The 14,713-nt window shown below is 41.7% G+C and overlaps 1 protein-coding gene across 3 annotated transcripts in view; it reads left to right on the forward strand.

Annotated features, from left to right (window-relative positions):
• The window catches only part of AMMECR1 (AMMECR nuclear protein 1), a 238,564-nt gene that overhangs the window by 119,655 nt on the left and 104,196 nt on the right, over positions 1-14,713 (forward strand). Inside the window, exon 4 of one of the 3 annotated variants that reach the window (XM_077889506.1) lies at positions 3,329-3,576. In XM_077889506.1, the coding sequence (XP_077745632.1) occupies positions 3,473-3,576 (104 nt within the window). In that variant the 5' untranslated portion in view covers positions 3,329-3,472. Of the gene's footprint in view, positions 1-3,037; positions 3,577-14,713 lie in introns of those variants that run through there. The other 2 variants (XM_077889505.1, XM_077889503.1) reach the window with 2 other exon arrangements.

Below are 14,713 nucleotides of genomic sequence, written 5' to 3' on the forward strand. Positions count from 1 at the left end.
TTCACAGTTGTATAACAAAACATTTGACAAGGGTTAGTTAATAGCAATTTAGAGGCAGATGCAGAAGTGCTTATAGTTTGAATGTGCTTTGTTGACAAAGAGACTATGGCCTATTTACTTTTATTTAAAAGAAACATGGAATCTTTACCTTCCAGTTGACAGTTGGTTACAAAAAGCAGAAGATACCTTAACGTTTCCTCTGGAGGGTATTATCACTTCACTCCAGTGTTAGTGGTGGGTAGAAACACATGTGCTCTATCATACTTTGACCTTTACACTTCAAGTCAAGAGAAGCCTGAGCAAGGTCAGTTTTTCCATCTAGTGTGCACTTTGCTTAGATGTAAAAGCAAACAAACAAGCAAATAAGAAAGTAACCACAACACCATTTTCACAGAGTCTGATCTGTAGATTTCACTCATGTTTGAATGAAATACATTTACTTCTATGCTGGTGACTTTGTAAGAAAACGAGGAAAGAAGAGGCATTTCCTCAAAGGCTAAAAGGAGGCATTACCACCACCACCACTACTTGCCAGGGGATTTGCAAAGCATGTTGAGGCTTAAGGTTGATACAGGAGATGAGCCAGGCTCAGGAGAAGTTAACACAGAGAAAAAGGTTAGAGTGTTTTTTCTCCCACTTTTAGCCAGCCAATACAACAGAGCGCTTCAGATAGTAACTCCTGGTGGTCAGGTAATGGTGTATTTTCTGCAAAGTCAGGTTTGGGTTTGCCTAATTTCTTCATGCTTGTGAAGTTTGAAATTGGCATTTAACATCCTTGGGGGAAAAGCTATTTTTGTTATTCAGCTGGGATGTCCTTGTCTTAGGGTTTCCCATTGCATCAGTCCCTTAGGCTGCCATGATATCCATGATAGTGCTGTGTCTTTTAGATGAAGTGCAGAAATAAGGACATGATTATGGTGCTTATTAAAGATTCCTTGCTATTTTCACAAAAGTAGGGGCGTTAGACTCTTGTTTCCTGGCCAAATTCTAAATTGGGAGATTACATTCTGCTTTCCTAAATTCCCTTAGCAGAAGCAGCCATCCATGGTATCCTACTTTGCTTTCTTTGCTAAACTGTCGTGCGATATTGAATGGCACTCGTTTTCTACTCCAGAAGTGCTCACTTTTTAGTGGAGTGGTGAGTAAATCAGTACCTATTGTCTGATACTGTATTTGACCCAGTGCAAACAAATTAAGGTTTTTCATTTTTACTTTGTAATATTTAGTGTTTCTCAATGTTTCCCTAATTATGAAGTTCTTATTTTTGTTTAACCTCCATCCCACCCACTGTAGTTTTAACATCACCATCTTGTATCCATTGCTAACCTTGGTATCACATAGTAACATTGAGAGGCAGTATAGCACAATGGCATGGTTGTTGAAATCAGTCGTTTAAATCCTCACTCTATCACTCTCTATGTGGGTGATGTTGAGCAAGTCACTTCTGAGGTTCAATTTCCCCATCTGTAAATGAGCAACCTCAGAGGGTTACTGTGAGGATCAAATGAAGTAATATATCATTCTGAAGGGTGATGGGGTAAGTCGAGTCATAGTACTTGGCACCCAAGAAGTGCTCGATAAATAGTAGTTATTTGTTGGATTGTGTACACGGATCTGGCTTAATTCATAAACTCTTTGAGAGTGGGAAGTATACTTCCTGGATTTTGACATAAGTACAGTGTCGTGCACATAGGATGGTGCAGAGGCTCAATATTTGTTGTATGAATAAACTTTTCTCCTGAGTGGAATGAACAGCCTTTAGCTATTTGCAAGATCCCACACATTTAGCTCAAAGGTGACAAAAATCAATCAATTCTCTGATGTCTCCAAATCTACAGACACCTGCCTTTGTCTACGTTTTGGTATGGTGTAGACACAACGCAAATAATTCACACTTTCTAACAGTCTAATTTCTATGAATGTAACACTTGATTTGTCTTAGGTGCCCAGAATGGGACTGACTCAATCACACGCCTCCTCATTCATTCAAGCATTCTTTGATTGAGAATTTTTTTAAATGAATACTAAGAGCTATCTAATTCTATACCTGAACAAAACCTTTCAATTTGTGACTAAGGATACTACCTGCCCTATTTACCTGTAAGATCTGTGCTGACTACAGATATATTTCTAATTGCTTTGCTCCCAAGCCAGCACACACACACACACACACACACACACACACACACACACACACACAATAACCCACCGCAGCAAGTTCCAGAGCACGACCAACATCTTTGAACTAGGGAGGTGTTGGTTAGGACTTTATTTTTTGCTTTCGAAAACATTTGCAAGGGGCTGGGAGGGAAAGGTGGGGGGCGGGGGGGGGGAAAAGGGAGGAGTATATAGATTCAACCAGGCTTGAATGTTTGTCAATAAGGAAAGATTATTGCCCTTTACCATAATCTTGGAAGACCCCGGGTGCGTGCTTAGGTGGGTATTAAAGCGACCGCAGTGTGGCCATTTCCCCCGACTGGTTTGTACGCACTTTACAGGGGCGGTCTCAGGTGTGGAGCTCCAAGCACCTGCTTGTTCAGCTCCGGCAGTTCAGAAACCAGCGTATTTGAGGCCGGTGGCTCAGGTTTCACGTAACTCGGCTCAAGTGTCACTGACACTCTGTGTAGTGTGGGTCATCGAGCTGTGTGCTTTGGGACTCAGACACTTAACTTAGGACTTTCTTCTTTCTCTCCCTCCCCCAACTAGTTTTCCTTTCCCTTCTTCCTCCCCGGGCGTGCCCCCCTCCTTCCTTTGCTCCTACTCTCCGCTTTCGCGTTCTCGTTTCCTTGTCTTTCCTTTCTACAGAGCTTCCCGTCTTTCATCCATCCTCTGAGGGCCACGGGGCTCGAGGCTGCGGCTCCCAGGAGGCGCGAGTCCCGCGGGACAGGCGCGAGGTGCCTAGCGGCGAAAGCGCGGGGCGCGCGCTGAGCCGAGGGCGCGCGCGCGGCAGCCGTGTGGCCGGGCGGCCGGCCGGGTAGTGGAGCGCGCGCGCGCCCCGCGAGCCCCTGGCGCGCCCCCGGCGGCCGGGGCCGCAGCGTGCTCGCCCCCGCCGCCAGCTCGCCTCACTTATGGATCGGAAGCGCTGCGTGGGGGAGACTGTTCCAAGATGGCGGCGGGTTGCTGCGGGGTGAAGAAGCAGAAACTGTCCAGTTCGCCCCCCTCTGGCTCGGGTGGCGGTGGTGGCGCCTCCTCCTCCTCCCACTGCAGCGGAGAGAGCCAGTGCCGAGCTGGGGAGCTGGGACTAGGAGGCGCCGGCACGCGGCTCAACGGGCTGGGAGGTCTATCTGGAGGAGGTAGCGGCAGTAGCTGTACCCTCTCTCCCCCCCAGGGCTGCGGCGGCGGCGGCGGGGGGATTTCCCTGTCGCCACCTCCGAGCTGTGGAGTGGGGACCCTACTTTCTACCCCGGCCGCCGCCACCTCTTCCTCACCCTCCTTGTCCGCCGCCTCGTCCTCATCGCCCGGCTCCCGGAAGATGGTGGTGTCAGCGGAGATGTGCTGCTTTTGCTTCGATGTGCTCTACTGTCACCTGTACGGATACCAGCAGCCCCGGACCCCCCGGTTCACCAACGAGCCCTAGTGAGTACCGTGCCCTCCGCCACTCTCTCCCTTGCGCTCGGGATGGGGCTCAGAGTTGAAGCAAAGTACGAGTCCGCCTCCCCGGCGGCGGCTGCCCCTGCCCCTCTCTCTGCCCCAGTCCCCGGAGCCACTCGACCTAAGTAAGGGCACCCCGCGCTTTCTGCCCTCTGAGGCAAGCACCTCACACTTGGAGCAGAGTGCTCTTGCAAGAGATGGCTCGCTGGTTCCCAAAAGTGTTCGCTTTCTCTTTGCGATAACTTCGAAGAGTTTTGACCCTTCCCTTCTCGCCTTCGCCACCCCGCGTCCCCACCGCCCTTCTTTTGGGGAACTGGATTACTCTAGGTGTTGACCTCTCCTCACTTTGGTTTCCATTTACCCCACGTGAAAGCCCCGCCAGTATTCCCGCCCCGCGTACCTTGCGCAGGGAGAGTTACTATCCCACTGCAGGGAGAAAAATAGCAACTATCCAACTTCTGTGCTGCCTAAGTGATGGAACTTAGCTCCGGAGCTTATGAGGTTACCCATATTTTCCTTCGGGTTTCCTTCTGCCCTGGGGAAGGAGAAGGTTGGTTTTTGTTTTTGTTTTTGTTTTCGTTTTTTGAAAAAAGAAAAAGACCACACACATTTTCCCATTACTACCTATTTTTATCCAAACATACCCATTAAAATGTGTTTCTAGTGAAGCGCACCGCCAGTTCTCTCACATTTGAAGAGTGAGACCTTCCCCCCCACCCCTTAATTCCACCGTCTGGGTAACAGCTCATTCAAAAAGAGCTGTCCCCATAGAGCCACTGTCAGTTTGTACATAAAGCGTGTATTCGCTTTTGTGTCGATTTCACTTTCTAGAAATCTATGTTAGGCTTGACGATTTGAGAAATAGTTAATCCAACAGTAAGTGTGTAGGAATTTTTATGTTTTCTTTTGGCTTGTACTTTTAGTTATTTTACCCTTCAAGTGTGTGGTTGAAATTGTTTAAAATAGCACTGTTACAGCTAAAAGCAGGTTAATTCTAATCCCTGTCCATTTGGATGTGTGGGAGATGGGGCATATGGTTTTTTTTTTTTAATGTGTAAACTGAGTGTAAACTGACTTTTTGAGTTAAATGCTAGACAGAATGTAAAGCCCAAGGAAGGGCAGAATGACAAAGAGGGCAATTGTTTTTATTATGAGTACATTGCATGAACAACAACAAAAAGAATGGAGAAAAATTTCAGTGAAACATGCTGAGAACCATCAACCATTTTCCTTGCTAAGACGAGTGCCCCTTGTCCCCATATCATAAATACCTGAATTGATGTTCTTTTTAAACTGCTTCTTTTCATCTTGTGAGATTAGGTGATTAGACTACTACTAAATAAGTATAAACACTTCTGCCTAGACTAAAAATATTAAATTAATATGTAAAGTGGAGATTGCAATAAAGTGTCCTGGAAATTGTAAATTTGTATTGTTTGTTTTCTTTGGCTTTAATACTTTAAATGTATTTAATTTTGTATTTTTGCCACTCTTCTGTGATCTGTGCATTTTCGTTCAGACTTGGTTCATCTTTGGGCACTTATTCATAAAAAAAGCATGAAAGAGCATCCAGACTGACACTTTGCCCAATAAATTAACTGTCTATAAATTTCATAGTTTTAATTGTAGGAGCTTAAATCCTAAACTCACACCTTTGCTTAGCCAATTTGTTTTTTGGTTAAGATGTCAGATTCATTTAAAAAAGTCTATGTAAAAAAAATCTATGAAATATTTATTGGCTTGATTCACTTATTTGTGACTTTTCTGCCTTCTCTTGGATGTCTATGATATATTAAAGCCAGTTGTGGGATGATACATAGGTTGGCTCTGCAAAGTCATGGGACTGCAAAAATTCACTCCTGTTCAGTTACATGAGTTTGGCAAAGGCGATTTTACTATTCACGCTCCATTGCTCCAAAGCATATGAGAACACACTTTCAGGAGGTGCTATTTTCACACATTTTAAAGGGAGTTTGGGTTAACTGAATGAGTATAACAAGAAGTTTAAAAGGAAAGTGAGCTTGACCAGTTCATACAGAAAATGCTTTTGAAAATGTCATCTTAACAGTGGCTACTTTGCACATGTGTTTATTTATTTATTTTTTTTGGTTTTTTTATTTTTATTTTTTATTTTTTTTTTTGCACATGTGTTTAGGTATTGCTTGACTTCGAATACTCCACCCACTGGATTTCTTTTCGGGGAATTAAACAGACCAAATAAGACACATTTTTGACCACTAGGGATATGTTGAAATGATGATGGAAGAATAACCATTATCATTTAGCAGGCCTTGAATATGTCATGTGTTCAACAGAACAACTTAGAAGAGACACCGAACATGACCAAGGGGAGAACGCATGTTTACTTAAGTGGAAAGAGGACTGCATCTTCTCTTCATTTATTTTAAAGTCTTTTTTGAGGTGTACTGTGGAAAATTCAAGAAAATGTCTTAAAAGCAGTGTTTGATCACGGGAGTAAAATAACTGTAATCACTTGACAGTGCCTTAGTAACCACCACACATTTTCTGTTTTACATACTACATATTTAATAGCTTTGTGTACTTATTAGTGGCTTTGTGCTGGAGAACATAAGCCATAAATAGACATATTTCTTTTTTTTTCCCCTGAGTTATTAGTGTCATGTCATGAGTGGCAGTGTTTCAGGTCTTGTCTCTGCCCCCTCCCCTCCACCCCGACACCAGAAGACATGCTTTCAAGAGTTCAGATCCTCCTGTGTAAAAAGCACATCACTTTCATCCCTTCCCAGAACCTTTTCTGTCAAAATGTCTGTAACTAGTGAAATCTGCCTTTTACAGGGTCAAAAGTTCTAGATTGATCAGTCACTCTTCCATTTTGAATGGTTATTAGAAATTTCCTCTATCTGTTTCAGGTTTGGGGAGAGGATTTCAATATATGAACAGGCTGTGTGGATACAAATTCTTTACTGTTGGCTGCTGTTTGTTGGAATACCTACCTCGTTGCACAGAGGTAGCAGTAGCTACAGCTTGGGAGGACAGTGAAAACTTGTTTAATGGAAGACCCCTAATATTTGTGTTAAAAGTTAGGACTGCATTACTAAATCCTTGGTCTCAGTTGTATAGGCACATGTGCCTACAGAAATAAGGTTTAAGACATTTTAAAAATGACCGAGATGCATTTTACTATTCAAAATCAGAGCTCTTGGATTAATATGTGGGAACCCAGATAGCCATGTTACAAGAAAACATTTGCTACTATAAAGGGATCCACTGTGCCAGGTGTGGAGGCAGTTAGACACTAGTGCAGCGGTTCTCAACTTGGGCCGCACATTGGAACCACTGGGGAATTACTAAAAATGTGGAGACCTGGGTTACAACCCAGATATTCCCATTTAATTGGTCTTGGATGGGGCCTGGACATCAGGATTATTAAAAGCTCCTCAGGTGATTTTCAACGTGCAGCTGAGGCAGAGAACCGCTGGTCGTGCAGTATTCTGCTAGCCCTTTCTCCGGAGACTCAGATTAATTTGATCTGGGGTGGTGTCTGGGAACCCATATTTTATAAGCACCCTGGGTAATTTTGGTAAACAACCGGGTTGGGAAACCCTCGCAGTGTGGTCTGCAGAAGACCTGACCTAGGAGCTGCTGTGAAATGGAGGCTCTCAGGTCGCCCCTCAGACCTGTTGAATTCGAATCTGCATTTTAACAAGCTCCCCAGGTGATTCTTCTGCACATTAAAGTTTGAAGAGGAGTGGTTCTCCAACTTTAGAGTACATCATAATCTCCTGGAGTGCTTGTTAAAACACAAATTGCTGGGCCCCATTCCCAGAGTTTCTGATTCAGTCGGTCTGGGGTGGGGCCGTGAATTTGCATTTCTAACAAGCTCCCTGGTGATGCTGCCACAGTTCCCAGGACCACACGTTGAGACCCCTCCTGGGTTAGAGAGAGAAGTGAGGACCTCAGTAAAGTCATCCGGTAACTGTAAGGGAATGGCAGTTTTCCCTGCCAGTTTCCAGTGGAGAACTTCCTGTTTCCATGTCACCAGGCTTTGTCATGTTCTTTCTAACTTAGCACCGGGGAGATTGAATGGTGCCAAGATCCTAGTAAGAGTCCCAGGTTCTTGGGATGGTTTCAGTCTGAGGTGGGGGGAGGGGCGACTCTTGGAAATGGGTGTTATGATTTTAGGTCTTTTTTTCAGAAATGTTAAACACAAGGGGCATATTTTAGGAGTTAAAAGCAGCATAATATGGTCTCTTAAAGTTAGTTGTATTGATTTTGATAAGTAAAACTCCCTTCTGTTGCCATAAAAAATGCTTTGATGATTAGCTCACTAAATAACACGTTGTGATAAGATTTTAAAAGCTTTTCCTTACACTTACGCTTGCTGGATTGGATTTTAAAATTTCCCTCATTAACAAAGAAGTATAAAAGGATCCTGCCAAGGCACTGGGATTGTTCAGTCTTATATCTTTAATGCTGTATTGCATGTCATGTCCCATGAACTATTTGTTTTAATCTTCTTACCACCTTTGAAGTTAATGCACTACTACATTTTGTATAGACCATGGCACATAAAAGATACTTTACTATTAACATCAATAATATGGTTTTCCATTGCAATGAATAAAATATAATTTAAAAAATCCACTCCTGGATATGCAGTTCTTGAGAGACTCCAGTCAGGTGTTTGAACAGTTAACTCTTTTCTTGTCTTGTCACAGTAGTCAAATTACTGTTTCCCAGCATGCTTGGGAGGAATTGGGTTGTTTTTGAAAGACGAAGCAGGCACTTTGTTTCACCAGAATGGTAGCAGTCCTATGACGTGTTAGTTAAAAAGGTGATTTGAGAATGAAGGTTGGGTCAAAGTGATATTAATACAGCATTTAAACACAAGCTATTATATTTGAATTCTATCTTTTTTTAAATGAAGACTGATCAGAATAGTTCAAAGGTTTATCTGTCTATTGCAGATGATGCTATTATGCCACTACAGAGTTCCTCACCCATGCTAGCATAGTGGTCATAATGTATAGTTTTTCTTCTTCTTCAAGAAAAAACCCCAACACATATTGTCTGGAAAATTGTTGAGCATTTTTGAAGGTATTACATGGATTGTTTTTCAACAATGTTGATTTCCATTTGAAGGCAGTCTGGTGTCCTGTCTTTACTGAGAGAAAAGAAAGAAGGCACACCCCCAGTTGTCATTTATGCTGTAAATACAGCCAGTGACTGAAATGGAAGGATGTAGGAATATAAATTACAAAATTATTTTTGTATTCATGCATAAAGGTGTATATAGGACAAAGTATATTTAGTTAAAAAGAAAAATTCAATGCTTATTTTACCTTCTCCCCCATATGGCCAAAGAGAATGATAACCTAGCTCATAATTTTGCTTGCTTATGAATTTTATTTGAGCTGCATTCAGGTCCCAGTTAGCGAGAGGCAACCAAGAAGGAATCTTTGCTGGGGGATCTCTCAGTCCAATGAGAAGAAAGACCACTACTGAGCAAGTGAAAATACTCTGTTAGCCCATATGCATAAGTAGGTTTTTTTTTTCCTGTGTTTCTCAGAGAAATATTAGCATTCACATTGTTGTCTTTAGAAAACTGTACACTTTTTGCGATTGTATTTGTGTTAAAACACTACAACTTATTACCGCAAAGGATTATAATTTTGAAGTCAGTTATGTTTCCCATTTATAGACCATCTTACTTTCTGAGAATGTGTATGTGTGAAACACTAAAACCTTGCAATAAGATGGTCAAAGTTCCCTATTTCAATAGGCGTTATTCTGTTCTCTCAATGTCACACATGCTTGCCTGTTTTAAAACAGCACAATGACCAGGGCTTTTACATTTAAATTCTGTTCAATAGTCTTCCCCCCCACCCCGAACTTGTGTAATAATGTCTCTTTTTGATACTGTTCTGAATCAATTAAGCTTAGTAAGGACCAGCAGTAAAAGCCAGGGTCTGCCAAGAATGGACCTTCAATGTGTAAGCTGTCTTTCTGCAATCAGTAATTGGGCAGTTGCTCACAGGACACTGGAGACGGTGTGGGAAGCCAGTGGTTGTATAGGTGGAAAGAGCAGATTCCCCAACAGTAAACTTATTTAGAGTTCAGCTTCTATAGTTACAGTGCTGCTAAGAGCAGAAATGAGCCACAAGTTTATGTAGTAGAAATAAAAGAGCCTGAAGGAAGAAGTATGGTGTAATAGTGCAGTTGGTTGGGTGGAGCATATTTTATGTTTGGTCCAACGATAAGTGGCATCTTTTCTATCTAGTGTGGGTGTATTTTCTACAGTTCTTAATGTATCATACTTTTAAACCTGCTCAACCTTAAAAATGTGAGTTTTGAAGAGCTGGGTGGAAATTATATGTCACTGGGGGAAAAAAAAAAAACCATTATTCCTTTTAGCATATACATTATGCTGAGTTCCATGGTGGGAAACCAAAGAAGTCGTTCTATCCTCACAGAGCTTGCGGTCTTGTTCAAGGTATGACACAAACATCAAAGTCCCTTAAAATGCTGACAATGCACTATATATGTGATTGTAGATGAAGTTAAAAAGTAGAAAACAGCATGTCAGTGTGGTGATGCCATGGAATAAAGGAGTGGTTAGGTAAAAGGCTTTTAGGAAGAGGATGGCTTTTGAGCCAATTATGAAATGGCAAAGGTACAGAAATTATTGGTGAAGAGTCTGGTATGACCAGTAGATCTTGAAGTCTTCCTGGTGTTGAACTCATTGCTCACCACCACACCCCTTGCCATAGCACTTGGGGATTCCCAGCAGCTGTCTTCAGCCAGCAACTTTCACCCCCAGCATTCTCCATACCACTCCCCTTCCTCTGGTCTCAAAGATCAGAAAACTTAAAGGAAATTATAAGTAGCTTTTTCTCTTGGGAACCTTCTGGGAAGGCTGGGTAAGAGATACTGGATCTGATTATATATAGTTTCCTGTGTGAGGAAGAGAACAGTATTGGCAGAAGACTCTTCCAGGACGTAAGATGACTTTGAAGGAGAATAATCTCATGGTAAGGGAAACCAGCTAGGCTTGAGGTTCCTAGGGTACTAGGAAGACTGACATTGGAAAAGTAGGAGAGGCACCTGAAGGGCAGAGTTAATGAATATAGGAATGTTGCAAAATCAAGAAGTGGAAGAAATTATCAACATACGGAGGGACTCGCACTCCAAGGCCAGGTTTTGTGTAGGAGTGGAAAGCTTGCAGCTCACCTGTTCCTTGGCTGCCATCCTTGCCTCTTCTTTTCTTGGCTCTGTGCCTAGCTATTCTTGTGCTCAGGAAAAGTTTGTTCAACAGCTCAGTTGGAATGGCTATGAAATTTGATCAGAAGTGTAAGAACCTTCCCTTTCCCCTCTTCATCTCTTCCCAACTGTATCTAATTTGAGAGAAAGGAGAAGACACGTTGGTTTATAGAGTTCGGATCAAATATAAAGATAGATGAGATAGCTTTTGGGGGAGGACCTGAAATTAGCCGATTGCATGTAAGTAAAGAGGCATTGCAGAAAAAAAAGATTGACCAAATTCCCATTGCTAGGGAAAGTGAAGTTGGGGAGAGGCTTTGAATGTAATTCAGAGTTTACAAGCCTGAGGAACCAGGAGGATGGTGGTGCCACTAAAAAGCATGGATATGAAGGAATGGGAAGGAACACATAGTTGGTCAGGTGCAGTTGGATTTCTTATTATGTGTTTTTCAAGTGTCAGCAGTTATCAAACGTCATTTCTGTTTTAATTAACAGAACCACAGAGCAGTGACAGAGCTGTTGTGACGATTTGGTCAGTCTCTTGGATCTCTCCAGCCACCTCCACCTCAGTTTTGACTTTGAATGTGTGGATGGGTAGAGATCAGTGGTAGTTTTCAGCTTTGTGTTGCTAGTAAAAATACCTGACAATATGTTGGTCTCCCTAAGGTAACTTTATATGTTATATATATTATATATCATTGATTTGTAAAGCAGTCAGCAATTCTCATATTTCTGTAGCGTATGTCATAGCACAGTGTTCAGCAAAATAGAACCTCACGGAGGGCCATCAAGAATTTGTAGTTTCAGACTGTGGATTAAAGGAAATTTCTGAAGGACTGGAAGTATTACCTTTGTCCTCAGGCTTAGAAAGTAAGGAATCAGGCTGGATCTACTTTGCAGCTTGGCTCACAAGGAAGGGTAGATGCTATCAATGGACAGGATCAGCCATATTGCTTTATGATCATTGCAATGTTCAGTGGATGGGCAAATATGAAATGTTCTACTTGAGTCCAGGCCTACTAATATTAGTTGTTTTTTTTAAAATAAGGTCTGTGATAGTCTTGATGATTCTTGCCTTTCCCCTATCTGTTTCATTTTACAGATAATCCACATTGTGACCCAAAGCCACATGCAATGCTGGGAGAGCACAGTTGACTGTATTATGCAATATCCTGCCAGAAGATGCTGACCAGCTCTCTAGTAATGGAAAGTAGTGAGATTAACAGCCTGTGTAGATTGCCTTGCCATTCTGTATACTTTCTGTAAGCATATAACACACAATTCTAGTAAACATGTCTTATAGTGAGACTTTGGATTGCTGCAAGGTATTAACACCAAATTCTTTGCTTTGCTTCAGGCATTAGTGGATCTTTGAGTCATTCTCATAGAATAGAATCTATGAAAAAATGGTTTTTGTGCTGTCAGCCTCCAGGTCCCACAGCACTGTGATGGCCTCTCAAAGAGATGCTTGTGTGCTAGTTACACTAGTGTGCTGCTTCTCTGTGACATTGTTATTGCTTATGTAGCCTAGCAACCATACAGGCATAGGTGGCCTGGTGTGCAAATAAGTCATATATAGCTGGTGAAACTTGGGCCTCAGTACACACCTCATTGTAGTAAGGGAAAATACCTTTTGTATCCTGATTTTGAACAACAGTGAGGTAAGTGTGTAGATGATGGGTGCTTTTTTACATCCTTCTCACATTATTATTTGTTAAGTGGAAGATGGTGCTGGTGATTTATTCACTAAAGGAAAGTGTCATGAAGTCTTCTGGCCTTTTTCTGTGTTAGAGTATTGCCCTCAATGCATTTTATGAAGTTTCCCATGATTAAAACAAACAACTCTCCACACTTTGGCACTACAACCCAAAAACTTGCCGCCGGCATAGCCAGGTGATTTTGTGGAATAGCTCTTTGATGTTAGGACTAGGTGCCAGGTAGTCAGTGATTAAAATTGTTTGTTCAGTTCATGGGTCCATATACCCCACACTCTTGTCAATTCAAAAAAAATCCTCATAAGAACAAATGGGAATGATACAGCTTCTATTTTTCTGACACTAATGAGATGATGTGTGGTTTGTGGTGTGTTTTACTCCACAAAGTCCTCTAATCATTGCCTTGTGTGGGGAATTGTTTTGCAGGATCCACTCTTTCATACTGTGAAAGCATTAGCTCTGTGAAGAAAGAGTCACCTAGGGCTGAGGCAGGAATAGAAGGCACATGAGAGCCAGGGAGGGAGAAGAATGTGATGGTAGTCAAATGAGGTGAAGCCTGGATTCAGGTCAGAAAAAGGAGACTGAGTGCCTGGTCTGGAGTAGGCATATTTTACAGTGCAGAAACCTGAGTATCCCTCCTTTACAAGTGGCCATGGCAGTCTTGTTTAAAAAAGTATATATTATTCCTCTCAGAAACAGATGCACAGCATAAAGTTTAGCTATACAAGAAGACTTGCCTATGCATCCCTTTTGTTCTTCCAAGAGACCATGTTGGAATGAGAATAAGGCCTCTGGGCAAGTTTGGGGGCCATGGGACAAGTAGCTTAAGTATACCCCAAACAGATAAATGTAACCAACTCTCTGATCATTATCCTTTCTTTGTTTCTTGACTTGTTTGTAAACATAGTTATAAATCCTCAAGTACTCAGATGTATCTCATTTTCAGGTGTGTTTATTGAAATAGTAATAGATGTAGGAGGTTTTGTTTATTTTTTATGTATTTATTTTTAAAGATTTATTTATTCATGAGAGACACACAGAGAGAGGCAGAGACATAGGTAGAGGGAGAAGCAGACTCCCTGCAGGGAACCTGATGCAGGTTCCAGGACCCGGGGATCACACCCTGAGCTGAAGGCAAATGCTCAACCACTGAGCCACCCAGGTGCCCAAGGTTTCATTTATACAGCTTGCTCACAGCCATACTCCATAATAGAGATTATGGAACAGGTAATGTTAAAGGATAGACCCCACAATAATTTCTGACTGCAGAATGCAGTCATAGGAAGGCATTTTATTGATCATACTCATGTCTTCTGTAGCTTTTCTCCAGTGTGTCTCAACAAGACCTATTATGGTCAATCTAATTTGTAAGTTATGTTCTCACAGATAACTGGACTGTCAGCCATTTTTAGTCAGTTTCTCTTCAATTGTACAGATGTATGCTGCTTTTAGAAAATTAATTGATTAATGTATTTATTCAGTGGTAAAAAAAAAACACAGCATTTTTTTTTTTAGAGAGAGCAGAGATGGAGGGGCACAGGGAGAGAATCTAAAGCATTCTCTTCAGATGTGTGGAGCTCAATCTCACAACCCTGAGGTCATGACCTGAGTCGAAATCAGGAGTCAGACACTTCACTGACTGTGCCACCCAGGCACCCCTTTTTCCAAAATTTTAAGTGTCTAGCACAATACTGATAACTGTCAGCACCAGGTTTAGCTTAGTTTTTCAAGGTATATGATAGTAGCTCTATCTAAAGCAACTAATGTTTCATAATAATTTTGGGAATCTTTAAAAAAATCTTTACAAACATGCATTAAAGCTGCACAGAGCTTATTTACAAGAGAGCTTAATTTAGGCTTTGAAGTATCTATTTGTCCAAACTTACTGAAAACTATAAGTAAACTAGATTAAAGGCATCTGAGTCAGAAATCACCATTAAAAATGTTTCAAACTAGTAGCATGTCAGTATTTGATATAGCATTTATCATTTACTTTATTAGTATACTTAATACTGCCTACCTGTATTTGAAAAGAACTGGATTTTCTAGCTTTCCTTTTAAGTTGTTATTCTCATCCTCTGTCTTTTAGGGCTTTCTAATGAATTTGCTAATAATATAAGGAAACGTCTTTGTTGGGAACTTTACCCTTGCTTACCCACTTTTAA

Source organism: Canis aureus, chromosome X (assembly GCF_053574225.1).
Source record: "Canis aureus isolate CA01 chromosome X, VMU_Caureus_v.1.0, whole genome shotgun sequence".
NCBI classification, from domain to species: domain Eukaryota; kingdom Metazoa; phylum Chordata; class Mammalia; order Carnivora; family Canidae; genus Canis; species Canis aureus.